The sequence below is a fragment of the Lepidochelys kempii genome, chromosome 20 (genome assembly GCF_965140285.1).
Source record: "Lepidochelys kempii isolate rLepKem1 chromosome 20, rLepKem1.hap1, whole genome shotgun sequence".
Taxonomy (NCBI): domain Eukaryota; kingdom Metazoa; phylum Chordata; order Testudines; family Cheloniidae; genus Lepidochelys; species Lepidochelys kempii.
Window position 1 is genome coordinate 4,670,833 of NC_136399.1, and position 27,867 is coordinate 4,698,699.

Consider the following 27,867-nt stretch of genomic DNA (forward strand, 5'->3'; position numbering starts at 1 on the left):
TCCAAGGGCTCACCTGGTCTGCAGGAAGGAGCTGGATGGAGGGTCTCATGGAACCTAGTTGCTAAGGGATTAAGGCCCTGATCCACCAAAGCACAGAAGCCCATGCTTAAAGCTAAGCACATGAGTAGCTGCAGACATTTCCATTGGGATTACTCAGGTGCTTAAAGTTAACCATGTGCTCTGTGGAACCTGGCCTTCACCGAGCGTAAATGCAGGGGGATTGAAGCATAGGGATAAACACCCCCAACTAGGCTGCAGTGTCTTCTACCAATGCTTCACTTTTGGTTTTGCCAAACAATTTGTGACAGCAAATTCCCTGATATTTATGGCGGGGGGGTGTTCAGATTTCTGTGAAAAAAGAAAAGGAGGACTTGTGGCACCTTAGAGACGAACCAATTTATTTGAGCATAAGCTTTCGTGAGCTACAGCTCACTTCATCGGATGAAGTGAGCTGTAGCTCACGAAAGCTTATGCTCAAATAAATTGGTTCGTCTCTAAGGTGCCACAAGTCCTCCTTTTCTTTTTGCGAATACAGACTAACACGGCTGTTACTCTGAAACCAGATTTCTGTGCTTTTTCTAAGGGGCATGCAGCAGGCACTGTGGAATCAAACTGAAGCTTGTTCATATACCAGCCAGTAAGGTGCAGCTCCATTAATTCCCACTTTCTCAAAACAAAATGAACGTGACAGGTTTTGTCTCCTGTCCCCACATGTCCCGTTGCAGTTTGACATTCTGAATCGGATGGATGTGGCAAAGCACTCTTTGGTTACAACGGCAATGTTACTGCTTTCGGATTAAGTTAGCTGTAGCTCACGAAAGCTTATGCTCAAATAAATTTGTTCGTCTCTAAGGTGCCACAAGTACTCCTTTTCTTTTTGCGAATACAGACTAACACGGCTGCTACTCTGAAACCTGTCATAAATAGATCCTGTTTCCCTCCCACTCCATCCCAGCCGCTTTGATGCGCTAGACTCATTTGGAGGAGATGGGTCTGATGAGATCTTGGGGGAAAGCTCTCTTCTGTAGGAGATCCCGGTTCACCTTCCAATCACTCTCTTTGAAGCCGGTCAGAAATCCTTCTTCCTGGGGAGAAAAAACAAACCTGGGTCAGGACCAGTAGGAAGAGTGGAAAGGGATTTCTAAGGCTGAGTAGCAGGAAAATGTTCCTGACAGTGAGAGCTGTTGGACTGTGAAAGTTTCCCAAAGGTTGCAGGGTGGAGACATGGCTTGGGACATTTAAAACTAGATTAGATGCAGCAGTACAGAACAATCCTGCATTGGGTCCAGAGAGATGGACTGGGTGGAACCTATCCAGTCTTTTCCATTTCATGATTCAAAGAGGAGTTCTTTGCTTTAAAGTCACCTAGCAGGTGTGGAAACCCAGTTCCCGCTAATTCTAACTGGGGTATCTGCGTCTATTAGACAGCTCTGAAAAAATCTCAGCTTTAATATTGCACCTCTCCTTAGGTTTACCCTCTTGTGACAGCATCTTCATCACAGAGACAGTACACAGATTCAAGTGTGCAGATGAAGGAACCAACTGACGAGCTGGGTGGGAAATGGTTTTCCTATCTTGTGAGTTTGAGGTTTTGATATTTTTTCCTGCCTCAAATCAGGCTGAAAAGTCAAAAGCTCAAATTTTTGCAACCTGATAGTCCAAAAATTTTTTTCCATCAAGTCCATTAAAATGTTTAATTTAGATTTCGACTTTAAAAATAAAAAAGCTTTTAGTAAAAGCTAACGAAAATTTCAAAACGAAAAGTTATTTTGAACCAGAAAACAAAACACTTAATTTAGAAAACACTGAAACAGGTCATTTTAACAATTTTAAAGTTTCCCCCACAAAATTTTCTAATTAGATTTGTCAAAACCAACCTTTTCCCATGAAAAATTTGTTTCTGTGAACCGGCATTTTCTGATGGAAAAAACATTTCATCAGACAATTCCCAGCTTGCTCTACCAATTTGCCTCTAAATCTCTTCAGCAACAGGAAGTGACTTGTCAGCACCAAGGAAATAGTTTAGCAAGAGGAGAAAGGAGCTGGGAGATCAGTTAATGATTGACTGAAGGTCTACTTAAGGTGAAAGAGAAATGATAAACAGACACATGTGTATTGCAGGCACTATGCCTGCATTTTATTAGGCCTTGTGCTCATGGGAAAGTTGCACTTGTATAACTGAAGGTGTGAATTTAAATCGGCGCAAACACTGCACAGACACTTTTAGACTTGGTCTACACAGTTCTTTTACTAGGAAAATGACGTCTCTTAGAGGTGTGGTGGATTTTTTTTGTTTTTTACCCAAAGTTCTACCAGTACGACCCCTAGTGTGGACTTATAGTTCTATCAATATGGTTTATTCCTCTTCCTGTACGGTATACCTGCACTCACCCTAACGGGAGTCGTATTCCTTTAATTATACCAGTATAGTTAAAGCAGTACATCTTGTCTGTGTGTAGATAAACCCTTAATCCAGTTTAAGAGTGGTTTACTTCTGTTTAGCTCCATGCTAGCTCTACACTTGAAGGCTTTGCTGCTCTAGCTGTACCAATATACTAGACGGGCAAAGTGCTCCTAGAGTGGATGCAACAAAACTTTGGTTTCACCAGTGTAACTTATTCCAGTGCCCCCTCCCCGCTCCACCCCAGTGAGAGAAAAGGGCAGTTTGGCTGGTATTACTGTAGCTACACTAGGGGCTTTTGCTGGCTGTATTGGTCACAAACCACATCTCCGACTGACATTGCTATGCCAGCAAAAGTTTTCAGTGTAGATCTGGCTTTCATCAATTAGAAACAGGTTTAATTAAACCAAAATAAAAGCATCTGTACACCACCTTTTGTACCAGTTAAATTGTCTTTTTTTTAAAAACCGGATACAATTTAAAGTTAGACTGTGTGAAGCTTTCCCACGTAGACAAGCCCTTACATACTGAGAGAAGAGACTGCAACAGGATCATATCAGGTCCTACCTACATAGTATGCAGCAACAGGAAATTGCCAAGACATCCCATCCCCCATTACCAAATAGTCAGGCTCTTTGTTTTCAGTTTTTATCGACTTTTACTGAAACTTTCCCGGGTTTTACAAAAGCAATTATTCGTATTTTTTTTTTTTTTTTTTTTTTACCAATTTTTCACCCAAATTTTGGAAGCGTCAGAAATCCCACAAACCACCTCCCCGCTCGGGAATGAGAGATGGTGGCTCGCTGTTACCTGGGCCTGAGAGTTGGTTACCACCAGAATTATCTCCCCTTCCCTGAACTGCAGATGATTTTCATCGTCTGATATGTGAGTCTGGATTGCTTGAGCCTGGAATGTGAAGATGGGATTAGTGAGAAGTTACTTTCCTTGGAATCACTGACTCTTTCCCCACCAGCAGGATGGGATGGTACATGGTGGAATTCGGATACACAGGTTCTGTCAGAATGGTGCAATTGTCTCTTGATAGCCACATTCCATACCATGTGTCATTGCTTAATTAGCAGGTCCCTTTCAGATGACACCCCAGGGAGCAGCTCATAGACCCAGACTGGGAATACTGCTCGGAACTGCTGCTTTACATTATTTAGGGCACTGAAGCCAAAGAAGTATGCATCTGAAGGCAGAATTTGGCCCTTGGGACCTATTTTTTTAAAGTAGCGATGGAATAGGCAGGCAAGAAAAGAATGTGGATCCCCTGGGATTATCCTGCCTGCAAATCCAAAGTTTGTGTGTCCCTAAAATGTGAACGCAAAGGGCTGCTACTGGTGACATCTCAGGAGGACAACCACCTCCCCTCCAGCAATTGCTGATTGTATCAAACAGCTGATTGCTATCACATTGTTCACTCTGCTTGTGTGTGGTGTCGCTTTCCCCTATCTGTCATCTGCATTGTCTAGAATTATCAGCTCTTCCTGGCAGACACTATTTTGTGTTTGTACAGCACCTCCCACAATGGGGCCCCAGTCTCGGCTGGATCCCTAGGCACTTATTCATGCATGATTAATCATAGTAAGTATTAATATTGACAGAGGCCAGGACTACACTACAGAGTTTTGTCAGCATGGTTCTGTCATTCAGAGGTGTGAAAAAACCACACCCTTGACTGACACAGTTATGCCGGCAAAACCTCCCATCTACATGCAGCTATACAGTACCAGAAAGAGGGTCCTTTTGCTGGTATGGCTTCTGTTGTTGCAGTTTAACTATACTAACTCCTCTTGCTGGTATAAGCAGTGTCTCCACTAGGAGGCACTGCTGGTATAGCCTGTGTAGTGTCAACAAGCCCTCTGGTACCAGCGAAACGCAAAATTCTTTTGCTCAAGGTCGGCCTTTGAATCAACCCCAGCTGTGTCATTATTGGGAATTCGTATTAGAGGAGCACTTAGAGGCCCCAACTGGGATTAGGACCCCGCTGTGCAAGCTGCTGTTCACACCCATAGGAAGAAATGGTCCATGAAGAATATACGGTGTAAATAAATAAGACAAAGGATGGGAGGGGAAACAGAGACAAGAAGCAACTTGCCCAAGGTCACACATCAGGTCAATGAACAGAATTCCTGGTCTCCCAACTCCCCAGCCAGTGTCCTAGCCACTAGGCCACCTCTGCTCAGCCTTATGGTACAGCAGGTAGTTGGCGTTTCTTAGAATATAAGAACGGCCATACAGGGTCAGACTAAAGGTCCATCTAGCCCAGTATCCTGTCTTCTGACAGTGGCCAGTGCCAGGTGTCCCAGAGGGAATGAACAGAACAAGTAATCCTCAAGTGATCCATCGCCTGTCGCTCATTCCTAGCTTCTGGCAAACAGGCTAGGGACACCATCCCCGGCCATCCTGGCTAATAGCCATTGATGGACCGATCCTCCATGAACTTACCTAGTTCTTTTTTGAACCCTTTTAGAGTCTTGACCTTCACAACATCCTCTGGCAAGGAGTTTCACAGGTTGACTGTTGTGTGAAGAAATACTTCCTTTTGTTTGTTTTAAACCTGCTGCCTATTAATTTCATTTGGTGACCCCTGGTTCTCGTGTTACGAGAAGGAGTAAATGACACCTCCTTATTTATGATCTTCACACCAGTCATGATTTTATAGACCTCAATCATATCCCCCCTTAGTTGTCTTCTTACCTTGAAGAGGAAGCCCACAGGCAGCTCATGGCTGCTGCTGCCTGTTTCACCATTTGGAGTGAAGCCAAACATCATCTGAAATCAGAAGGACATTTGATGGGTCCGGTTACTCTAGCTTCTTTGCCCATGCACAGAACTATCCCTTTGGCTGGCCCTCGGGCTGCTGGTGGCATCACAGACTACACAGAAAGCAACGTTGCAAAATAGTTTTTAGAAAATACAATGTAGGACTATAGTTGGGAACCGGAACTAATCCGGCCTTTCAGCCCAGAGTCCCTGCTTCCTTCAGTGGATTCCCAGATCTTCTGATTTAGATCCAGATGCTGCTACTCTGACACGGCCAGCAGCCCTCCTGGACTACACCCAGAGTGAAGCACTAACAATTGCGTGTCAGGATAGGACAAGCTGACCCTTCAACATTTCCACTCTATTAACTCAGTCACCTCCTATCAAGGAAGAGATTCACAGGTGCAGATCACTAATAGAGAACGCTAAGCAGCTTCATGTCCATAGGAGGAGCTTTGCACACAGCACGGCTCACTTGCCCCTCATGGGGAAAGCCACAAACTTTGGTTAAACTTTGCTTTATCATCATCATATCACTCGTACTGAAATAGTGCCTAGGAGCCCCAGTCATGGGCCAGAACTCCACTGCGCAAGGTGCTGTACAATGACAGCGACTGGATGCAGTTTGTTTCCTCCCAGATAGGCTCTCCCCTTTTCATGGCTGATGACAAGGAGCACGACCATGCCAAACAAGCATGCTTGTTTCTAAACGCGTGCTGACTGGAAACGCCTTTTGCTGTGGTTTTGGGACAAGAGGTGCACAAACCCAGCAGCAGTTGGGTGCCTAAATCCCTTAGGCTCCTGTGAAAATCCCAGCCTTACCATGCAACAAAATTTGATAGCAACCTTCGACTACCTGAAGGGGGTTTCCAAAGAGGATGGAGCTCAGTGGTGGCAGATGACAGAACAAGCAGCAATGGTCTCAAGTTGCAGTGGGGGAGGTCTAGGTTGGATATTAGGAAACACTAGGAGGGTGGTGAAGCACTGGAATGGGTTCCCTAGGGAGGTGGTGGAATCTCTTTCCTTAGAGGTTTTTAAGGCCCGGCTTGACAAAGCCCTGGCTGGGATGATTTAGTTGGGGTTGGTTCTGCTTTGAGCAGGGGGTTGGACTAGATGACCTCCTGAGGTCTCTTCCAACCCTGATATTCTATGAGCCTGGGAAATGGATGGGTGAGGGAGAGGCTAAAAATACACATTGATCTTCAGGGCACTTGTGAGCACTTCTGGATGTGGGAAAAACCTCCCATTTGGGAGGGCTGGAGGCATATAAGGGAGCCACAGAGAACGTATCGGTGTGTGAGAAACAAGTCCCAGCGTTAGAGTGGCAAAAGCTGGGCGTGCAGAAGAGCAACTATTCGGAAAATGCGATGCACCCTCCTGCGGCAGTCGAAATAATGATGAACACTAACTGCTGTCCCTGCAGTTTCTTGGTTGAAGTTGGGTTTTTCAGACACACCTTAATGACTATCCAAACACAACTGGGTTTGGAACAAAAGGAGGAGGAAACGAGTCTTATTCAGCAAATAGTTTCCTATTCATCCCCAGTGAAAAAGCAAACCACATCATGGAGAGCATTCTCCATGGAGTGACCAATTCCTCGCTGCTGGGAACTGCTCTCCTCCCCCCCACTGCCCTGCAAGTTCATTGGAAGTTGGAAAACTTGCAATATATTTTGCCACGAGCAAATTGCTTTTCAGCTGCAAAGGTTCGTGTAGGCAACAGACCCAGGTAAAGGCCCTGGTTGTCAGTAACATTTCTGGCAAGGACAAGTACAATTCAAGCAGGTCTCTTCTCTGGGTCCTAGCACCTGCCGCCCCGCTTCTCCAGTAGCCCCCCTTTCATCTCCTCAATGCACCCGCTTGCTTGTTATTCCCATGTTACAGCAGATACCTGCAATGACTTTGCTTCAGGTCACTGGTCAGCAGCCAAACCCTTGTCCCACATTCATTCTGTTGTCTCTTACCTGCGTTTCAGTCACCGTTGGGGAAATGTTTAGTTCTTCCATGCTCCCCTCGCTGCCCCGGTCCTCTTCGGCCTCCCGGCTTGGCTGGCAAATGGTCCGCTCAGTCTCTGTCTGTGGCTGCTTCTGGCCATTGGCCCATTCCTCTGCTTTGGGTGGACTGGAGCCACGGGTGCTGGCTGGGTCTTGATGGACTTCATGGACTGGGGTGGGAGGGGAAGTGTCTTCATCAGGAGGGTACGTGGCATTTTCAGGGCAATCTAAAACCTCACCGAGGGGCATCCCGTTTCCTGGCTGACTTGATTCTTGCTGGGAAGCTGTGGGTTGGGTATCTCCTGATGGGTTGGTCTCCTCTCTCAAGTCAGGTGAAGGGGGTGCTTGCAGAGATGGGATTTCATTGCTCGCATGGAGTACAGAGCATTCATTTCCCCCCTGCAGGTCTCTAGCATCGGCCTCCAGGCTTCCTGGAGTCTGGGTTTGGGCTGATGCACCATCAGAGGGCGGCAGAGACGTTTTGGCTTTGCTCACAGCCTCAGCTATAGCGGCAGATAGAATCTCTGCAGCCGTAGCTGCTGCAATATCTTCAACTCCCCGGTATGACCTCTCTGTCACTCGGCTGGGTTCCTCCAGAGTCCCAGTCTGATTCTCATTCTGGATTTCACTGGCACCAGAGGACACGGACTCCACCTCTGCTGCTGACAGGGACTCTCTCTTGTCATGCATCGGAACAGCAGGAGAGGTGGGTGTCTCATCCTGGATTTCACTGGCACCAGAGGACCCGGACTGCACCTCTGCTGCTGACATGGACTCTCTCTTGTCATGCATCAGAACAGCAGGAGAGGTGGGTGTCTCATCCTGGATTTCACTGGCACCAGAGGACCCGGACTGCACCTCTGCTGCTGACATGGACTCTCTCTTGTCATGCATCAGAACAGCAGGAGAGGTGGGTGTCTCATCCTGGATTTCACTGGCACCAGAGGACCCGGACTGCACCTCTGCTGCTGACATGGACTCTCTCTTGTCGGGGGTCAAAACAGCAGCAGGAGATGCCGGCCGCTCATCCTGGATTTCGCTGCCACCGGAGGATGCGGCCTCCCCCTCTGCTGCTGAAGAAACAGATTCTCTCGCATGACACGTTGAATTGTTAGGAGGCAGCTCAGAGGTCCCATCTGCAGAATTTCCCAGTGATGTGAAAACGACAGGAGGACGACTCACCGGGGAGGAGATGACCAGTGAGCGCCTGTTACTGCATTAAAGAAGACAGTGCTTTTACTTGCATAGGGTGTTCTCTCTGTGACACACGTCACCTATCTAAGTACTTTGCACCTACTCCACCCAACGTTAATCCCCCCAATACATACAATCCCAGCAAGAGTACGACTGGCCATAGGCTCCAGACAGACAGACTGCAACAACCAAATGCGTGTTTCCTAGATACCAGACGTCTTTAACTAATCCCAGTGTAGTGACGGTCAGTTTGGCCTTCACCAGGGATTGAACCAGGGATCTCCACAGCTAAAGCATGAGCCTCTATAGCCTGAGCTAAAGGACGAACTTCCCTAGTTTTGAACTGCAGCAGACTCATTCTCTCTGGGTCAGGCCCAGGGTAGGGGTGTGAGGTCTAAATCACACATTAACCAGTGGGTTATATTGGCTGAAATTTGTGAGATTGCCCTCCTGGGGAGGCTGGATTTTAAATACTCCAAGACTCACTGAGGCAATGACTATACCCAGTTAGATTTCTCTTCACTCCCAGCGATAAAGGAATAAAAAACCAGTATCAAAAACCCACACGTTGACCAAAGTACAACCGGCCAGGAGTTCCACCCAAGGGTATCTTAGCCAGGGGTTCTGAGGAGGCTGCTCCAGAGACAGAGGAGGTGAGTAAAAAAAAAAGTAAACTAATGATTCCAAGGTGCCAACATTTGAGACACATTTATGGGCTCTGATTTTCAGAGACGAGGCACTCAGCACAGTTTGAAAATCGGGCCCCATTGAGGAACCTCAGCCCAGACTTCTGAGGTTTGAGGCACCTCCCACAATCCATAGTCAGATTTGAAAATCTTGGTCAGAGTCAACTTTACGTTCACGTCATTATTTTCTGATTCACTGCATTTTATTTACATTCATTTAAAGAAACAGGAAACCTCAGAGAATCAGGGCTTGAAGGCATAGGAGAACATTCTCCATAGCTCCTAAGGCCTGGTCTACGCTACAAATTTAGGCCGACGGAAGCCACCTTAAGTTGAACTAATAACATGTCTCTACGCTACCAGCTGCCTTCTGCCAACCTAACACTCCTGTAATGTCGCCTTAATTACTCCACCTCTGCAAGAGGCATAGCATTTAATTTGACGTTGATGGGTCAGCAGAGAGGCAGCGTAGATGCATTAGAGACTTAGAAGCTTAAGGTCCATCGAAAAAGTCAATGGGAAATAGGGACTTGACTCACTGAGGTACTTTTGAAATGTTCCGTGATCTAACATGGCACCCAGCGCTCCCCCTGTTTGAGATTTAGCATCCCTCTAGAGCTTATCTACCATGAGAACTGGAAAGCCATTTACCTCGGCACCCCTTTAATGATAAAGACTTTGCTGGAGTGCTGCTTTTCCAGTTTGCTCATCACCTCATACAAGTCGTGGTTCAGCTGAAAACAATGGGAGAGAAGCAAACATCAGAACCTACAATGAGATGATACTTCACAGCTTTCTCTTCTTTTATCAGGGAGAATTAGTTCACATGGTTTCTCTTCACAGCCCTGTGAGCATGGACTTCTGCTCACCCACTGTCTGAACCACTGTAACATGGACTATCTAGACCAGCGTTTCTCAACTTTTTGATACCAGGGACTGGCTTACTGCCTTCCTAAACTGTCTCAGGGAAATCTCAAAGACTGGCAAGGAGACTGCCGCTGACCGGTAGTTGAGAAACACTGATCTACATGACTCAAGACAGGAAGTCGCTTCTGGAGGAGCCCCATGGGTGGGTATCAAAGGCTGGGGGAGGCTGAGCCTCCCCAAACATCCCTGCATGGCCCTGTCCATGATCTGCCCCCAGACCCCCTCCTTCCCAGTACTGCACTCCTAGGTGGGGGGGGCTGTGTCATCTGCCCACCACCACACTCGGCGCTCCAGGCCTGGGGGTGCTTGGGGGCTCTCTGGGCTGGGGCGGGAGGGGCGTGACCTCAGGCAGGAGGGGCAGGGCGGGCTGGGGGCTAGCCTCCCCAAGCCCAGGGTTCACTCGCCGCCCATGAGAAGCCCTCTGTGTTTCTCCCTTCCCTTCATTTGGGGCTGCATTTCCTGCCCCCCACATTCTCCAAATCTTCCCTTTAACCAGGTCATAACAAGAACCAATGATTGGACGTTAAAGCCAGACAATTTAAAATTGGAAATCAGGCAGAAATTTTTAACGGTGAGGGTGATCGTACCATTGGAAGAAACTACTCAAGGAAGTGGTATCTCAAGGTCTTCAGATCAAGACTGGATGCCTTTCTGAGATGCTTTAGTCAAACAAGTTATTGGGCTCAGTACAGGGGTAACTGGGTGAAACTCTCTGGCTTGTGCAATGCAGGAGTCAGGCCTGTGGTTCTCAGCCAGGGGTACGTGTACCCCTGGGGAGATGCAGCGGTCTTCCAGGGGATACTCAACTGATCTAGATTGGTGTTTCTCACCCTGGGGGTTGCATCTCGGATGGGGTCATGGGACAGGTTTGGGGGGTGGGGGTGGGGAGCGCGTTACAAGTACTGGTCTGGTGTTAAGGGTTGGCAAGCAAGGCAGTTGCTCCTGGTCCCCAGGGCAGAGGGAGCCATACGAAACTAAGTTACATGTTTCAGCCTCGGGTGGTGGGCTTGGGCTTCAGACAAGGCTCACAAGTGAAAAACAGGTTCAAGTACCACGCTGAAATGTACGTACACTATTTATATCCCAGTCAATTTGTTTGATCATTATATGGTGAAAATGAGAACATCAGCCGTTTTCCAGTACGAGCGCTCTGTGACACTTCTGTATTTTTATGTCCGACTTTGTAAGAAGTAGTTTTTAAGTGAGGTGAAACTTGGGGGTAAGCAAGACAAATAAGACTCCTGAAAGGGGGACAGGAGTCTGGAAAGGTTGGAAACACTGACGATCTAAGAGTCCCTTTAAAAATCTATGACTTTATCTATAAAAACCCAGCTCACAAGGCTCTTCTGGCAGCACTGGGATATGCTAGGGACTAGTCTGGTTAACACAGGTCGTCCGACCAACAAGAGAGCAACATCAGATGGATTCCCTTAAAATTACATTTCAAGGGAACACAAATTCCTTGGATAATCTGACAAGGCGGGTGAGGGAATCTTTTGTATTGGACCGACTTCTGTTTGTGAGAGAGACAGGCTTTTGAGCTTACACAGAGCTCTTCTTCAGGTCTGGGAAAGGTACTCAGAGTGTCTCAGCTAAATACAAGGTAGAATATTTCATATTTCAAGTAACCATGCAAGTTGAAGTGGTCTGTTAAGACCTTTCCAGTCATGGCGGGAGGAGGGGAAACAAAGGACCGGTGGTGGGTGGATTATTTTTTTTAACCTTCCTAACTGTCCTCTAGGTGGCAGCAGTGGGCAATTATTGCTAATGCTCAAAGGAACAGTTTTTAAAGCAATTGAGACCCCATTACTAGGAAAACACATCTTCTGTGCGTCATTTAACAGGCTTATATTTTAAGGGCCAGTCTCTCACCTTACTCATCTCCTTGTAGAAGATGTCTCTTAAATTGGAAATATTCTGGAAGATGGTCACGTAGCAAGCAATGCGGCTGTTCAGAAATAAACCAAAAATAAATAAATAGCAAATTGAATCATGCCATGCAATGAAAGGAACAGAAGGTGAAGAAATGAAGAGAATAGGCTGGAATAACGATTGGGTAATCGAGGATCGGAACAACTTACCTTAGGCTGTGATGGAGTCTCCATAACCTGAAGTCTAGAGATCAAGACGGTCTCTTTTTAAAAAGAGATGCTTTAAGACCCTAACTTCTGTTTGAGTGAATGCAGAAGTTACTGGGTGAGGTTCCTTGGCCTGGGGTATGCAGGAGGTCAGACCTGATGTCAGAATGATCCCTTCTGGCTTTTAAATCTATGGGTAGGAATGCTAATCACTCTGCACAGCTGTCGATCCTTTTTGTGCGAGATTTCACATCACTTTACATCCAGAGCACTATGAAGCTTCAGCTTTACTGTAGCCATTTTATAGATTGGGGTACAGAGAGATGACATGTCTTGTGGGTGTATGGCAGAGCTAAGAATAGAGAACAGGAATCCTGATTCCCTGTCCATTAAATTAACCCCTCGAGTATACCGGCTTTCCCAGCTGACTTGGTTCTACATGAGCTGGGTATGTCCTCCATGTGACTTAATGAATTGAGCTGGAGAACTGGCAGATTGTCTGAGCAGAGCACTGATGCAAAAGCTACAGTGGAACTGGTTGGTAGGCAGAAGTAAAATGGCACATCTGACTGGTCCACTGTGAGAGAGAAGCTGGGTGAGGTAATATCTGGGTAATATCTTTTATCTGCCCCACCTTGTCTCTTGAATGTGCTGCGACTGGCACGGCTTCACCAACACTGCATGTAACAGTGCTCAGTTCCCCATCTGTAAAATGGGAATTACAATATTTCCCTGACAGGGATGGTGTGCGGATATGTTATTGAAGTACTCACATAGTATGGGGATGGCCCCCAATCTAAGAATATAGATCACAGATATCATCCTTCCCCTTTTGCTGGTAGGGAAACCGAGGCACAGAGCAGTTAAGTGATTTGCCCAAGGGCATACAGGAAGTCTATAGCAGAGCCAGGAATAGAACCTGGCTGGAAAATTTTGTCAATTAAAAAAAAAAATTTTGGTCAAAAAAATGAAATTTTGTTGCAGCCAAAACATTTTTGTGAAAACACCATGATTTCGACTGGCCTTCGACGGAATGGCTGCTCAGGTTCAGAGTGGACTTTCTGACGCAGGGGAGAAGAGAGACAGAACCTTACTTTTTTTGGATCCCAAATGGACATTTCAACCCAATTCCGTTGTCACAAACATGTTTGAAAGGTTTTCTTTTTGTTCCACTGTGGGGCAAAACCCAAAATTTCGGAACCTTGAAAGTTGTTACGAAATGGAATGGTCATTCTCCAGAATACTGGGATTTCTATTCTATATAGGTTCTGATACAGTGCTCATCATTGTAACATCTGAGCACAATATAAGAACTTATACGGAATAGAGTGTCAGAGACCTAGTGCAGTGTCTTAACTATAAGACCATGATAGAAACTAGCATTAACAACTGCTCTTGCCCTGGTTCTATTCCAATACAAACTGCTTGCAAATTAAAATGAGTAAAACATGTCGGTAAATTAATATAATTTCTAAAAGTCATTGTTATGGCAGGGAGTTGGGTATCAAAAAGGCACTGCAGGATGACAGGGGGCTCGCACAAGAGCTCTTGCTAACTGATAGATCATATGGTTTCGCTCCAGTTTGCGTAACCTTTTATTGTCCCCCTTTCAAACAAAGAAACATACAAATAGAAAAGGAGTACTTGTGGCACCTTAGAGACTAACCAATTTATTTGAAAATACAGAAGATCTGTATTTTCCACAGTATGCATCCGATGAAGTGAGCTATAGCTCGCAAAAGCTCATGCTCAAATAAATTGGTTAGTCTCTAAGGTGCCACAAGTCCTCCTGTTCTTTTTGCAAATACAGACTAACACGGCTGCTACTCTGAAACATACAAATGTAATTCATAGTATTATTACACAGTACATCGGCCACATTCTTGTTTGTTTCAGAGTAACAGCCGTGTTAGTCTGTATTGGCAAAAAGAAAAGGAGGACTTGTGGCACCTTAGAGACTAACCAATTTATTTGAGCATGAGCTTTTGCGAGCTATAGCTCACTTCATCGGATGCATACTGTGGAAAGTGTAGAAGATCTTTTTATACACACAAAGCATGAAAAAATACCTCCCCCCACCCCACTCTCCTGCTGGTAATAGCTTATCTAAAGTGATCACTCTCCTTACAACGTCTATGATAATCAAGTTGGGCCATTTCCAGCACAAATCCAGGTTTTCTCCCTCCGCCCCCCCCCAAAAAAAAACCACACACACACACACACACAAACTCACTCTCCTTTGGATAAGCTATTACCAGCAGGAGAGTGAGTTTGTGTGTGTGTGTGTTTTTTTTGGGGGGGGGGGTGAGAAAACCTGGATTTGTATGATAATCAAGTTGGGCCATTTCCAGCACACCTTGTAAAGAGAGTGGTCACTTTGGATGGGCTATTACCAGCAGGAGAGTGAGTTTGTGTTGGGGGGGGCGGAGGGTGAGAAAACCTGGATTTGTGCTGGAAATGGCCCAACTTGATTATCATACACATTGTAAGGAGAGTGATCACTTTAGATAAACTATTACCAGCAGGAGAGTGGGATGGGAGGAGGTATTGTTTCATGGTCTCAGTGTATATAATGTCTTCTGCAGTTTCCACAGTATGCATCCGATGAAGTGAGCTGTAGCTCACGAAAGCTCATGCTCAAATAAATTGGTTAGTCTCTAAGGTGCCACAAGTCCTCCTCCTCTTATTCTTGTTTGTGAACCTCTACTGCCATCTTTTGGTCATTAATCATCGGAATTTTTCAGGCCCAGCTCTCAAAGCACTGTCATGGGAGGGCGCTCTGTGTCTTATTATTCCCACTACAGTGGGATAAAGGAAGGTGTGGTTAAGGGCACATTTTCCAAATTTGGCCGTGAATTTTGGTTTTCTGTTTTGGAACACTTAATTTTAAGAGTCTTAATGCAGAGTTCAGTGTCTAGCCTCAGAGTGCAACATTTTGGCCAGTATCTTTCCTTCGGACACAATTATTTGTTAAAGCAAGAGGAGATATTTGCTTGTGTGCTACAACTTTGTTGAATTGGATTGTATATCACACTGTTCCATGGCTTGACCAGACGTTAACTAGCGTTGGCTGTGGAATTGCTTCATCTAGTCTCCCCCATCCACCCTGACCCCAAAACAGGCAGCAGCCAGAACTGTGATTAACACCCTCCACCCAGTTCAGCTATCTGTGGGGTGGAAAGAGAGGATGTGGTTTTAACAGGGAAGATTTGAGAAGCTGAGGGTTAGAAGCTAGGAGGATAACAAGGACCCATACTGATTAGAACTCCAGGTTTTTAACTCACATCAGATTAATTTTTTTTTTTGTAGACAAGTTACTCTGCCTTTCTTAATTCCCAGCAAGAACCTCGGAATTGAAGGAGTTTAGCGTATAGGTCAAAGATTTACTCATACTTTCCTCCAATCTAGATATTAACACTAAACCCTATTGCCTATCAGGTAAATATACCAGTGGCATAAAGCAGCTCATTCCCCAGCTAGGTTTCTCTGCCATTCTGCACCCTTGCTATGACCTGTCTCTGCCATAGCACAGGGCAGTGGCAGGCTGCATTTTGCTTGTGAATTAAGAATGAGATGCTCTGTTGTGCCATGGAAATGAACATTTTGGCTCCCCAGAGTCCTCCTGACTACATGCAAGTTCTCCTAGATTTAACTTGCCCTTTTTATGCTGCTTTTTAAAACGGAGTGATTTTCCAGCTGGTTTAGCCGGTGGGGATGTGACATTACCTGTTATAAAGAACCGGGAGCTCCTCTCGAAGTTCTTTGTTAAGATCCTCAAACACAGCCTGCGCTTTGTAGAATTCCTCTTCAGCCTGCGTGACGGAAGGGGACAGCTGTCTTCAGACACAGCAATGTGAAGGAGGCATTAACAAAACAGACGAGCTGAGCTGTTGAGGTGAGATCCGAACTCGGAGCTGCAAGAATCTTTGCACACAGGCGCTCCAGATATGCTAGGTAATTGGAAGTCACTTGGACAGCTAGAGCCAATCCCCAGTCTCAGAGACTGGCAACAGCCCCGCTTTAAGGCCCCGTGAGGTGCTTATCGGGGACTTAACCCAGTATTCGGCATTGAAGGCGCAAAAACCATGGGCCCTCCTAGGTTCTGTTCGGCACAGTTAGCCTTTACCTTTGCAATCTTAGCTTCATCTTTCTTCTTGGCATTCTGCAGCGCCTCCAGGTGATGCCTGGCGCTGTCATAATCCACCACCTTCCGCCCCCGCTTAGCAATTCGCTCCTGGTCAGAAACCAAACGCATGGAAGGTGAGTTAGTTCAGGAGGAGAGGGCCCTTAGCAGGGTGTTCTGTACCTTCGAATCAACCCACAGCCCTGCTCAAGGGTGTTGTATCCTATAGCTGCACACGTCACCCAGTCATACTGTACCTTGAACCCCTGGGACACCTCATGTGCAATGTAGCTTGTGTCTAGCACACGGTGCATTGCCCTTACCAGAGTGTTGTGTACTCAGTAATCTGAGCGGTATCTGTTTGCATCGCTGCCCAGGGCCTATCCCGTGCCGCTTACCGTAAACGCAAAGCCCCCTACTTTATTTTGTAGTGGGGTTGGGGTGCGGCTTTCTGAAAATACAGCCTATGTTTCCACTTGCCGGTACCTTGATTTCACCAAACTGAGCCATGTAGTTCTCCATGGTTCTCACCGCCTGGTCAGCTAGTTTTTCCTCGTAGTCTTCCCACAGGAGGTCATTGCTCTGGAAACACACACACGGGGGACATTTGAAGGGCTGCTGTGTCCCTAGACTCATGCCTCCACGCTTCATTCCCTAGACTGGTCCGGGTCAGGATGGTTCAGCAGTTGGGGAGGGGCGCTAGGCTGGGATTTGTGAGACCCAGGTTCAGTCCCCTTGTTTGCCACAGGCTGTGTGACCTTGAGCAAGTCACTTAGCATCTCTGTGCTTCAGTTTTACACGTGAGCTGAGTGGCGGTTGCCTACCTCCCAGAGGCGTTGTGAGGATAAATACCTTAAAGATGGCTCGGGTACTGGAGTGACGAGTGATCGTAAGTACGACTAGATACAATTAATGCCTCAGGCTCTTCTTTCGAGTCAGTGGATCACTGAAGGCTTCATTATAAAACAAACTATTATCCTTCCAAATGATGCGCAGGTGTTTGGTCTGTGTGCCCATTTGTGTTTTCAATTCGTCAGTAAACCCGTTAGAGCACAGAAACTTGGCGAGATGTTCCAGGCGGATTTGGAGGCTCCAGCCACAGAGCTTCTATTCATGTTAAGCCTCGGAGTTGGCTTTGAAAAGGACAGCCCCTCGTCTCACGCAGCGTTGGGGCAGCCATGTTGCTCCCAGGATATGACACACACACACACACACACACGATGTGCGAGGGGATCTCTTTTATTGGACCCGCTTCTGTTGGTGAGAGAGGGGAGCTTCCGAGCTGACACAGAGCTGAAGAAAAAGAGGCTTTTTTCCCCTTCAGCCCTGTGTCAGCCCAGAAGCTCCCCTCTCTCACCAACAGAAGAGGGCCCAATAAAAGAGATCCCCCTCACCCACTTTGTCTCTCTAATCACTTATCTGTAACATCCACCGCCTGTCTAGTCAGCTCCTACCACAACAAGACTCACTCTGAGTGTGGCTTTGATAGGCTATTGCAATATAAATATAATAATTTACGTCACTGCATAAGCCATCACCACCCATGCCTCCATCCACATGCAGCTACCTTAGGGAAAGTCCAGAACAAAGTGAAAGTTGCCTATTATTCCTTTTCTATAAATCTTAGGTACTTATACCCCCCCCCCCCCATTATCAGTTGAGCATCTCAAGCTCTTTGATGTACTTTTTCCCCTCACAACCCACCTGGGAGGCAGAGCAGAGCTATTATCCCTTGTGATGCATGGCTTCAAAGGGTTAAACATCCTGCAAAATAAGTAACCCACAGAAGACATGTGGGGAGATAATTGTTGTGTATTTACATATGTCTGCATAGAGTGGACAATGTAATCAACAGTCCCTGTCTGTGCTGTATTCTGATAATTCAGAGGTCAAAAGAACATCCTATCATGTAATATGGGATATCTCAGTATTCATCTCTCTTTGAAACATACTGTGAATGGTGGAGGAACAATCAAATGGCCTTATGTTAATTTGTAAAGTTAAGTACCAGTGATGGATCTCCTTCAAAGTCATCCTAATGACCTTTTGTTCCCTGAGGAATTCCAACTCGTCAAAAGACAGGACATTGTATAAAAGAGCCTTGGGCCCTGATTCTGTCATCTCTGATCTGCTTAGGTGTAGTCAGGGGAAGTTTGAGTCCCAAGACTGAGGTCCCAGTTATGCTGGTGCGCCCTGAAAATGAAATTTGGACATTGGACTATAAACTATGAACTATTTCTGAAAGAACTCTTTGCAACCACAAAGCGCACCATCTCTGCTATGAATCTGCACCTCAATGAATTGAACTCTATATGTATATTGATCTTTTAACCATCCTCTCTCTCTCTTGTTTTTGTAATACATTTTAGTTTAGTTAATAAGAATTAGCTGTAGCATGTATTTGGGTAAGATCTGAAACATTCGTTAACCTGGGAGGTAATGTGTCCGATCCTTTGGGATTGGTAGAGTCTTTTCTTTTATATGATGAAATAAGATTTACAGAAATTTTCATCATATTTGACGTGGGTACCTGGATGGAGGCCTGTATGGTAATAAAGGTAGTAAGGTAAGGTAAGAAAGTAAGGTAATAAAGAAGCTGTTTTATGCTGGCTTGGTAAATCAAGTATTGGAATATCCACCAGCTTTTTAAGGTTTGGCTTCCCCATTCTTTGCAGTTCACCCTGATTGAGTGAGGACAGTTGGCTCCCCACTAGGACCCCGGTCACAGTGGCATAGTCGTGCTTGGATACACATTACCACAGGTTAAGGGTTTTTTGGATCAGAACCACACACTTGGCAAAATTTTATTTTGATATTGGAGAGTTTAAAAAAATCAGTTACAGTGAGTGACCCAAGATCAAGATCCTGACAGAAAAAGCCTGGAAGAATTGTACTCACAGAGGGGGTTGTCTTAAGAAAAAGATCCCAGAGCAGGAACTGAGAAATCTGTTAATTGCCAGTGATAAGGAAGCAGACCCAGCAAAAATGCTTGCAGTGAGAAACCAGAAATGAGGAAAAAATTGCTTATATGGAAGGAGAACCTGCTGAAAGAGAACACCAGTGTTTTGAACATGAACAAAGAATGACATATATTTGATTTCAGGAAGTGGAAGCTAAGGCAAAAGTGGACAGACTTAAGCATCAACTGAAGAGAATAAAGGAACAACAGGAACTGTATCATTCTGGAAAGCCAGCTCCTCTCAACAGCAAAGATGGGGATAGACAGGTAACAGACACAGAAGAGGTTAAGTGACTTGCTCAAGGTCACCCAGGAAGTCTGTGGCAGAGCAAGGACTTGAACCTGGTTCTCCCAAAATACAGGCTAGAGCCCTAACTGGACGAGCTGTCTTCTTACTCCACCCTTCAGCTGAATGAAGATTTTCTAGTTAGTGTTTCTTGCCCAAGGGAGATTTCATCCCATCTCTTACCTCTGCAATGGCTTTCAAGTCCCCGTGTCCATCCCATTCCACATGGTAAATTTCGTGCAGGGTTTCCGCCACTTTCCTGGAACTTTCGTGCATCACTGGAAGAGACAACCCAACATGTGGCAAACCTGCTACCACCTCAGAGTCATTAGCACCCCTTAAGCCAACTTCCCGGCTGCATCATTAAGGTTTAGAGCTACCATTGGAGTCTCCCTGTGAAACCTACACACATCCCGTAGGCATAAAAGACCAGGACATTAACAGAAGTCAGGCACCCAAGAGAATAAAACCCAAGGTGAACGTGGTGAGCCAGCAAGTCTGGGATAAGGGGAAAGCTGTCTGACTGGATCCAGGAGTGACTTCTCCAGTCTCGGACAGAGACACTGGATGGTGGGAGGCCACTGGATAGCAGGGAGCTTCAAGAATCAATGCCAATGGTTTAAAATTCTTCTTCTAAACGCTGAGCTTTTCTAAGCCTCCCAGGGAACTGAGATGCACAGTTCCACACTGAAATGAATGGGATGTGTGGCTAAATCCCCTAGGGAGGCTTTGAAAATTTCAGCTCCAAGACCGGTTTCAGAGTAACAGCCGTGTTAGTCTGTATTCGCAAAAAGAAAAAGAGGACTTGTGGCACCTTAGAGACGAACCAATTTATTTGAGCATCAGCTTTCGTGAGCTACAGCTCACTAGTGCTAAAATAAATTGGTTCGTCTCTAAGGTGCCACAAGTACTCCTTTTCTTTTAGCCCCAAGACCGTAGCCTTCCAACACTGGGAGGTCTGGCAAATACAGGTAGGAAGGGTGGTCTGGTAGTGGAATTGGGACTCAGGAGACTTAGGTACACCCAGCTCAGGCAAGACACTTAGTCTCTCTGTGCCTCAGTTTCCCATTTGTAAAATGCAGAGGATAGCACTGCTCTACCTCATAGGGGAACTCGGAAGATAAAGCCTATTAAGGGCAGTGAAACACTCAGAAACTACATTGATGGGGGCCATATAAAAACTTAGATAGATACCCATTTTACAGAGAGGGTCAGTGAAGAGAAACAACTGTCCAAAGCCACAGAGGGAGCTAGTATAAAAGGTTGGATTAGAACAGGGTGGTGGCCTGGCTCCCAGACCTGGTTTGGAGAGCTTAAAAAAAACTGTCACAGTTATCTGACTAACACAAATGAGGCACCGAAGTGTTGCCAACTCTTGCAATTTTATCTCAGGTCCTGAGTTATTTGATATTTTCCCTAAAGCCCCAGCTCCTGGAGTCATGTGGTTAGGTGTAAATCTCAAAAATAAAATAAAATAAGCATGTTCTGAGACCTCATGGTTGCAGAGAAAGGCTTGACAATGTGATCCAAGCATGGCTCTAGAGATTCAGAAGCTAAATAAAACCTCAATTTTTTTTTTTTTTTTAATTCTCACGATTTTTCGGCCAGTCTGATGATTTTTCAAGGCTCGAGGTTGGCCACATAGCGCGTCAGTCGCGATGTGGCAGGGAACCAAGCAGCAAAAGGTAAGTTTGAAGAAGGAACTGGGGTCTCATACCTTTCACAGCGCTGAGGAAAGCCTTAAGGTCCTTGTAGAGTTTCTGGCCTTCAATCTGTAAAGCAAAGAAGAGCAACAGCCAGGGTTTGCGTCAGCAGCTGGCGTTCTACTCTGCACTTCTATTACAAAACAGCCAGAGGCAGAAATGCGCCACATCAGCCACAGTGGGGAAGGTGAATGGAGCAAAGGGTGCGAGTAGGCTCAAAGAAATCCAGCGAAGAATCAAGGGTAGAGACGGCTGGACATTTGTCAAAACGGTTTCCTCAGACAAAAAATATGCCATTATCGTAGAGATCAGAACATGTCAATTTCAACCAAATTTCATTGAAGAAAACCCCCAAAACAAAGCGTTTGGATGCTGTCGTCACATGCGGCTTTGTCCTGTTCCAACATTTCCAATGAAAAGGTTTTAAAAGGTGGCAACCGGAATGAAATGTTTCAATATCGGCAACGCAAACCCTTTTGATGCACCTGACATGATTTTATTTGATTTTATTTGAAATTTTGTTTCATGAGGAAATTTTGAAATTTTTTTGGGTTTTCATTCCACTTCAGAACAGGAAAAAATTCAAAATGGCGGGATTTCCCACAAAACGGAAAATCCAGTTTCCAGCCAGTTCTAATCATGGAATTGTCCTGGAAGGGACCTTGAGAGGTCGTCTAGTTCAGTCCCCTGCACTCATGGCAGGACTAAGTATTATCTAGACCATCCCTGACAGGTGTTCGTCCAACCTGCTCTTAAAAATCTTCAATGATGGAGATTCCACACTAGACAATTATTCCAGTGCTTAACCACCCTGACAGGAAGTTTTTCCTAAAGTCCAACCTAAACTGCCCTTGCTGTAATTTAAGCCCATTGCTTCTTGTCCTATCCTCAGACGTTAAGGAGAACGATTTCTCTCCCTCCTCCTTGTAATCAAGGGGCATCGGATGGTGGTGGTGGGAGAAACCAAGAAGATGGGATAAGGTAAACCTTGCAGATGAGTTAGAGCTGGACAGGGCAGGGCAGGGCATATTGTATCCAGACAGGTATGTGTACAAGCATGAGCGGCTCCAAAGAAGGTGTGGGTTCATGGGGCATATTTCCTGTTCCTAACCTTTCATGACAATGGAGCAGGTTTCTAGCTAATCAGAAACCTGCATTTCTTTTTGTTGGAGCCTTTCTACCCATTTGACCTTCATGCTCCAGTTCCTGGGCTGGCTGCGTCTGCCCTGCTGGAGTTCAAGCAGTGGCTGGTTACACCAGAGAGTGACTTTGAAAGAAAACCAGCCTCTCTCTCGCCCCATTTCCACTCTCCAATATCTCATCAGACACCCTCTCCCGCTAGTTCCTGATCTACTTCCCTTCCGCTATATGGGAGATCCCCCACCACCGCTCCTTGCTCCACATTTCAGGAGAATCCCCCTCCTCCAGATGTTCAGTGACCCTCCCCCACACTTTTCAGATGACCTTCCCATGTCCCTGCCCCTCCCATATTTTAGAAGACCCTTCCCCCACCCTCTGCCCCTATGTCTTTCGGGATCTTGTCTTCTCTCCCCTCTGCCCCCTTCAGTCAGACCCAACCTGTTGCTGCTGGAAATCGTAAGCGCTTTGCTCGAATTGCTCATCTTTGGTTTCTACCGTCTTGCCCAGTTTCTGCAACACCTGGGGGGTAGAAAAAGACACCAAGTTTAAAAAAAAAATCTCCTTGAGAAAAACTCTTAATAAACTACGAGGGGTGCTGTGAAGTTCCCATTTTAATCTCTCGCGATGTGCAGCACCTTGTACAACGGGGGATGGAGAATCTAGCCACTACTGTAATTAACAACAATTACTGATCATTTGAAAGCTATTTCCTTGTAATCTCTCATTCTATGTACAGCACCTAGCACAAAGGGGCCCTGATCTCAGCTGAGGCATCTAAGTGCTATTAAGTGTATGAATGTTCATAATTTAAAAATTAGTCCCCTTTCAACTGGAACACGCGACTATTAGTAATTTTCAATTCTGCAAGTAGGTTTATAGATTAAGGCCAGAAAGGACCATTGGGATGATCTAGTCTTATCTTTTGTACAACACAAGGCAGAGAATTTTACCCAGCATTTCCTGAATAGATCCTGCTACCTATTTTGAATCTTCATCTTGTGTAATTATTTTCCAAATGAATTTCACCGAGGATGCAGATTTAAAAGGTCAACATTAGTTCATCTTTGAAGAAAAACAGGCTTCTGTTTGGCAAAAGCTTAAACTCGCTGAGGTCTGAGCCACTCAGGGAAGACAACATGCCGTGGAATTTCAAAATCCCCTTTCCTCCGTTTGCATCGACGACACGCCAAAACAAATGGAACCCGTGCCCAGTGCGGTGCTGTGCGCCCCCGGGCCACTCATAGAGACTGACGAGGTTTGCTGCAGCCTTGGCTAGCTCAGGGAGTAGAAACTCATACTCTTAGAGCCGGAGGTTCCAAGTCTGATCCCTGCTACTGACAACCCACCCAGGTGCATGATGTAGTGGGGGTCTGTAGGGAGATTTGAGCTGGCTTGGGGCTCAGAAGGGACTTCCTCAGCCAAAAGAAGTGTGTAACACGTGTCCATTCCAGCGTGGCACACTGCGCCCAGTGACGATCAATTCAGGGGTTCAGCCGAACGTGTACTGCACTTGGCTAAGCCTTCACATTCAGAAATAGGAACTTAAGCACGTGCGTAAGTGCTTAGGTAAACAGAGATGTTTTCGTGACTTGAGGCCAAGCCAGAGCAAAATATCCAGCACCGGCCGCCATTTCTGTAACTCAGTTTTCTCTTTAAATCATTTTGAGCCCGGTGTTGTCTGATGGTTCAGAAGACTATATGGTTGGTAACATCATGAAGAATTGATATAACTAGTCACTCTGTACTTGCTAAAGGGGAAGCAGCCCATCTGGAGTCCAGGTCAGCTAACTTCTCCTCACGCCAACATGTGCCAGTCAGTGACATGCCCAACCTCTGAGAGAACATCTGCACCTCAGAGCTTCTCTCCTCTGGAGTTTCCCATCATCACTCACAAAATCATCCTCCTCCTGAAAAGAATCCTCCCCCCCCCACCCCCAAAATCAAATAGCTTCAATTGGACGAAGAGCGAAGATCTGGGAGATTAAACCCAAATGGTGAGGAGCTTGAAATACAGAACACAGGAGGAGGCTGGTCTGCAGAAATTGGTTTCTTTAAGCATCAGAGATGTGTGTGTTTCGTAGATTGCAAGGCCAGAAGGGACCATTGTGATAATCTAGTCTGACCTCCTGGATAAAGTACAACTTATGCTAGAACGGCCCCAAAATAATTCCTTTGGAAGTAGAGCATCTCTTTTACAAAAAACTTCCAGTCTTGATTGAGAAATTGCCAGTGATGGATAATCCACCACGACCCTTGGTCAATCTTTCTAATGGTTAATTACCTTCACTGTTAAAAATGTATGCCTTATTTCTGGCCTGACTTTGTTTAGCTTCACCATCACCCATTGGATTGTGTTGTACCTTTCTCTGCCAGACTGAAGGGCCCATTATCAAATATTTGCTCCCCAGGTAGGTGCCTAGCGTCTCATCAGGAAGAGAGGGTTCCCCAGGAAAGCCTGTGAAGGGACCACATCTAGACAGTCCCTTTCAGCAGGATCTGCACCTATTATTCAGAGGGTAGCTGGCCCCGGATGTTTTGGGCAATGTGTAGAAATTCTATCCAGGTTATTGAACTACATGAAATATCTACAAGAGAAGAGGGCTCCAGCCAATGAGCACAGAAAGAATTCAAACGTCTGCGATGCCTATGTGGCCTCCATGATCTGAGTGCCTCAATTTTTAATGTATTTATCCTCAGCACCCCTAGGAGTAGTGCTAGCATCCCCGTTTTGCTGATGGGGAATTAAAGCCACAGAGAGAATAAGGGGCTTGCCAAAAGTCACCCAGGACTTCTGTGGAAGAGCAGGGAATCTACTTCAAGGGAAGCTAAGAAGGGACAATACACAATAATTTAGTCTCCAAAGGCTTTTCCAAACCACTTCCTCTCTCTTCTCTTAGATACCAAATGAAAATCCATGTTCTCATAGTTAAGCACACCACCACTTTCTGGCGCGCTCAAAAGTTTCTTGCCTGCGTTTGTGGTCAGACAAGGGCAAACGCCTTTCTGCATGTTCACACATCTGAATTCTGGAGGCGCAGAGCCAACGCTACGTGGGTGTAGCTGACGAACAGCAGCTAAGGCCGACAACTACCCAAAGTTGCAAACGGCCATGAAGATCATTCCAGCTGGCAAGGCGATTTACAGGATGGTAAAATCTGAAACTGCGCTTCCCCAGAATAACTTTGCAGACGGTGCTCCAGATGCCTATGTGTGCATGCATGCAAATTTAGCACTAGAAACTGGTTGCAGTTTAGCGTCAGATTGACAGCCCTGGAGACCGGAGCCTTCTGGTTATCTCAGAGAACAAGTACAGCATGGACAACCTTCCCCACCCTGCCTCTATTCTTACCTTGGGTAGATCGACACTGCAATCAGAGATATCACTGCAGCACATGTCAATATACTCAAGCTAACTTTGATCTAGCTAACTTGGGTACCAATAGCAGTGAAGCCATAATAGCATGCGTTAGGGCTAGTCACCCAAGTTATGTACCCAGGATCCTGGATGGGCTTGTACAGCTCATGCTGCCGTGGCTTCCTTGCTATTGGTACCTGAGTTAGCTAGAGCCAAGCTAGCTCGGGTATGTCTACGTGTGCTGCAGTGAACATAAGAACGGCCAGACTGGGTCAGACCAAAGGTCCATCTTGCCCAGTATCCTGTCTTCCAACAGTGGCCAATGCCAGGTGCCCCAGAGGGAATGAACAGAACAGGGAATCATCACCCCCGGCGCCCATTCCCAGCTTCTGGCAAACAGAGGCTAGGGACACCATCCTTGCTCATCCTGGCTAATAGCTATTGATGGACCTAGCCTCCATGAACTCAGCTAGTTCTTTTTTGAACCCTGTTATAGTCTTGGCCTTCACAACATCCTCTGGCAAGGAGTTCCACAGGTTGACTGTGTGTTGTGTGAAGAAATATTCCTTTTGTTTGTTTGAAACCTGCTGCCTCTTAACACCTCCGATTGCAGTGTAGACAGACCACTGGAATGGAAGGATAATTCATCTAAGGTCCATGCTCCCTACTGAGACTACCAGCTGGGAAAAACTGTTGTGACCAGTAGGCCGCATTCAATGAGACTCAGATACTATAGAAAGATGGAGGCCAGTTAGGGCTGCTCACATGAGAGGATTGATAGGATGAGGCTCAAGGTAGCTAATCAGAGCTAAGCCATAATTTCTACTGCTGTAGTACCTAGAGCAGCCTTTAACAGGTCAGAGCCCCAGAACGCTGAGCACCGTAGAAACTTCTTCTAAGACAGTTGTCCACTGGAAACCAGCTGGAGATCACCCCAACTGATTTCCACCCAGGCCACCACCAGCCATCAAATGTCACTCAACCTAAGGGGGAGATTCAACATCAGTGACACAGAGGTGAAAGATTCCGCTAAGGATTTCTGTGCTTTGGTCAAAGAGAGATATGGTGTTGGTCTGTCCTGACGAGGACAGCTTGGTTAATCCTATGCCAGAGAAAACAGGCAAAAATCCTCTGCTTTCAGAGATGCTGCACTTAAAAAGGGAGAAATACCAAGACTAGAGGAACTAGCAGAGGCCAGCTCTGTTTCTACCCACTTCCTGAGCCCAGCCCCCATCTCTTCCTGATACAGTTCATAAAAAGAGAGTTTAGGCTAGCTAGCATTTCTGGAGTTCACTCCACTTGCCAGCCCTCCCTCCGCCTTGTTCTGGGCTTGCTCTCCTTCCAAAGGAACTGCCCTCAGCCACGCAGTACTTGTGGGTAACTGCCACTCGGCATCATCGTCCGTGGCAGACACACTTTGGGTGACAAGGTGATGGTTTGGGGGAAGGTTTGGAGGAAAACAATGCAACTCACCTCCTCAGAGACCTTTGGAGATAGGTCGAATGAAGCCCCCCTCTAGTAACGTTAGGTAGCACTCCATGGAAGTTAAGCCAGGTACACAGATACGGAGTTAATTCTCTCTCTCTCTCTCTCTCTCTCTCTCATTATTTTTGTTACAAAGAGCTCCAGTCAACATAGAGTTAAGCTCACTGGGAGCAGGACATCACCCTTGCTATCATCAAAGCAGCTGTCTCTGCGCATCATTTTTTCATACTACCGTTGAATTACAAATTCCACAACGATTGCAAAAGCACTGGGAATTAGACACACACACACACACAGGCTAGTGCTCAGAACACACCTCCCACTCACTCACTTTGTTTCATAGCATGATTTCTCAGCTCCCGAAGCAGCTGGACAACTGAAAGGGGATGCTACATTCTGAGCTTTCCTTGCAAAGGCACAAAGCAGTAACAAATGAGTGAAGCGTACCTTCTCTTGGGCTCGGCTAAATCGCTTTTGGACCTGCTTTGCAAACTGCCCAGCTCCTCCTGTCTTGCCATCTGCCATGGCTGCAGCTCACGGTGCAATTTCTGTTTTCAGTATGAACTTGTGGTTTTAAAGTTTTCTGGGGGAGGAAGTAAACAGACCGTCAGCTGCCACCATGCTCAGCATCCGCTTAAAAATCAGATCAGGGAGTGTTTAAATTTCCATTGCTGAATGCTGAGCAGCCACTGTCTGGTCTGCCCAAGGATTGAAGGTTCTGTATGTTTGGCTGGTTGGATTTGGGTGGGTGTGACGCTTGGCAAGAAA

General features: G+C 46.1%; 1 protein-coding gene across 4 annotated transcripts; it reads right to left on the reverse strand.

Annotated features, from left to right (window-relative positions):
• Window positions 1-535: 535 nt before the first annotated feature.
• On the reverse strand, window positions 536-27,676 carry BIN2 (bridging integrator 2). 4 transcript variants are annotated; one of them, XM_073318138.2, is made up of 13 exons: window positions 27,547-27,675; window positions 22,698-22,778; window positions 21,134-21,188; window positions 19,600-19,694; window positions 16,658-16,753; window positions 16,175-16,282; window positions 15,775-15,860; window positions 11,843-11,918; window positions 9,695-9,777; window positions 7,134-8,376; window positions 5,105-5,179; window positions 3,212-3,307; window positions 536-1,085 (listed from the first exon to the last, which is right to left on the reverse strand). In XM_073318138.2, the coding sequence occupies exons 1-13, from the start codon at window positions 27,622-27,624 to the stop codon at window positions 975-977; spliced, it is 2,283 nt and encodes a 760-aa protein (XP_073174239.2). In that variant the 5' UTR covers window positions 27,625-27,675; the 3' UTR covers window positions 536-974. The 4 variants fall into 4 exon arrangements, with proteins under 4 accessions (XP_073174239.2, XP_073174241.2, XP_073174240.2 ...); XM_073318140.2 differs by lacking the exon at window positions 16,658-16,753 and having other exon boundaries at window positions 27,547-27,676; XM_073318139.2 differs by lacking the exon at window positions 5,105-5,179 and having other exon boundaries at window positions 27,547-27,676.
• Window positions 27,677-27,867: the final 191 nt, after the last annotated feature.

Excerpts from the sequence above, each read along its gene's own strand:
- BIN2 (XM_073318138.2), bottom strand. The coding sequence starts at position 27,624 with ATGGCAGATGGCAAGACAGGAGGAGCTGGGCAGTTTGCAAAGCAGGTC. Across the intron at positions 21,189-22,697 it reads ACGATTTCCAGCAGCAACAG|ATTGAAGGCCAGAAACTCTA; the intron begins GTTGGGTCTGAC and ends TTTGCTTTACAG. Across the intron at positions 5,180-7,133 it reads CAACGGTGACTGAAACGCAG|ATGATGTTTGGCTTCACTCC; the intron begins GTAAGAGACAAC and ends TTCTGATTTCAG.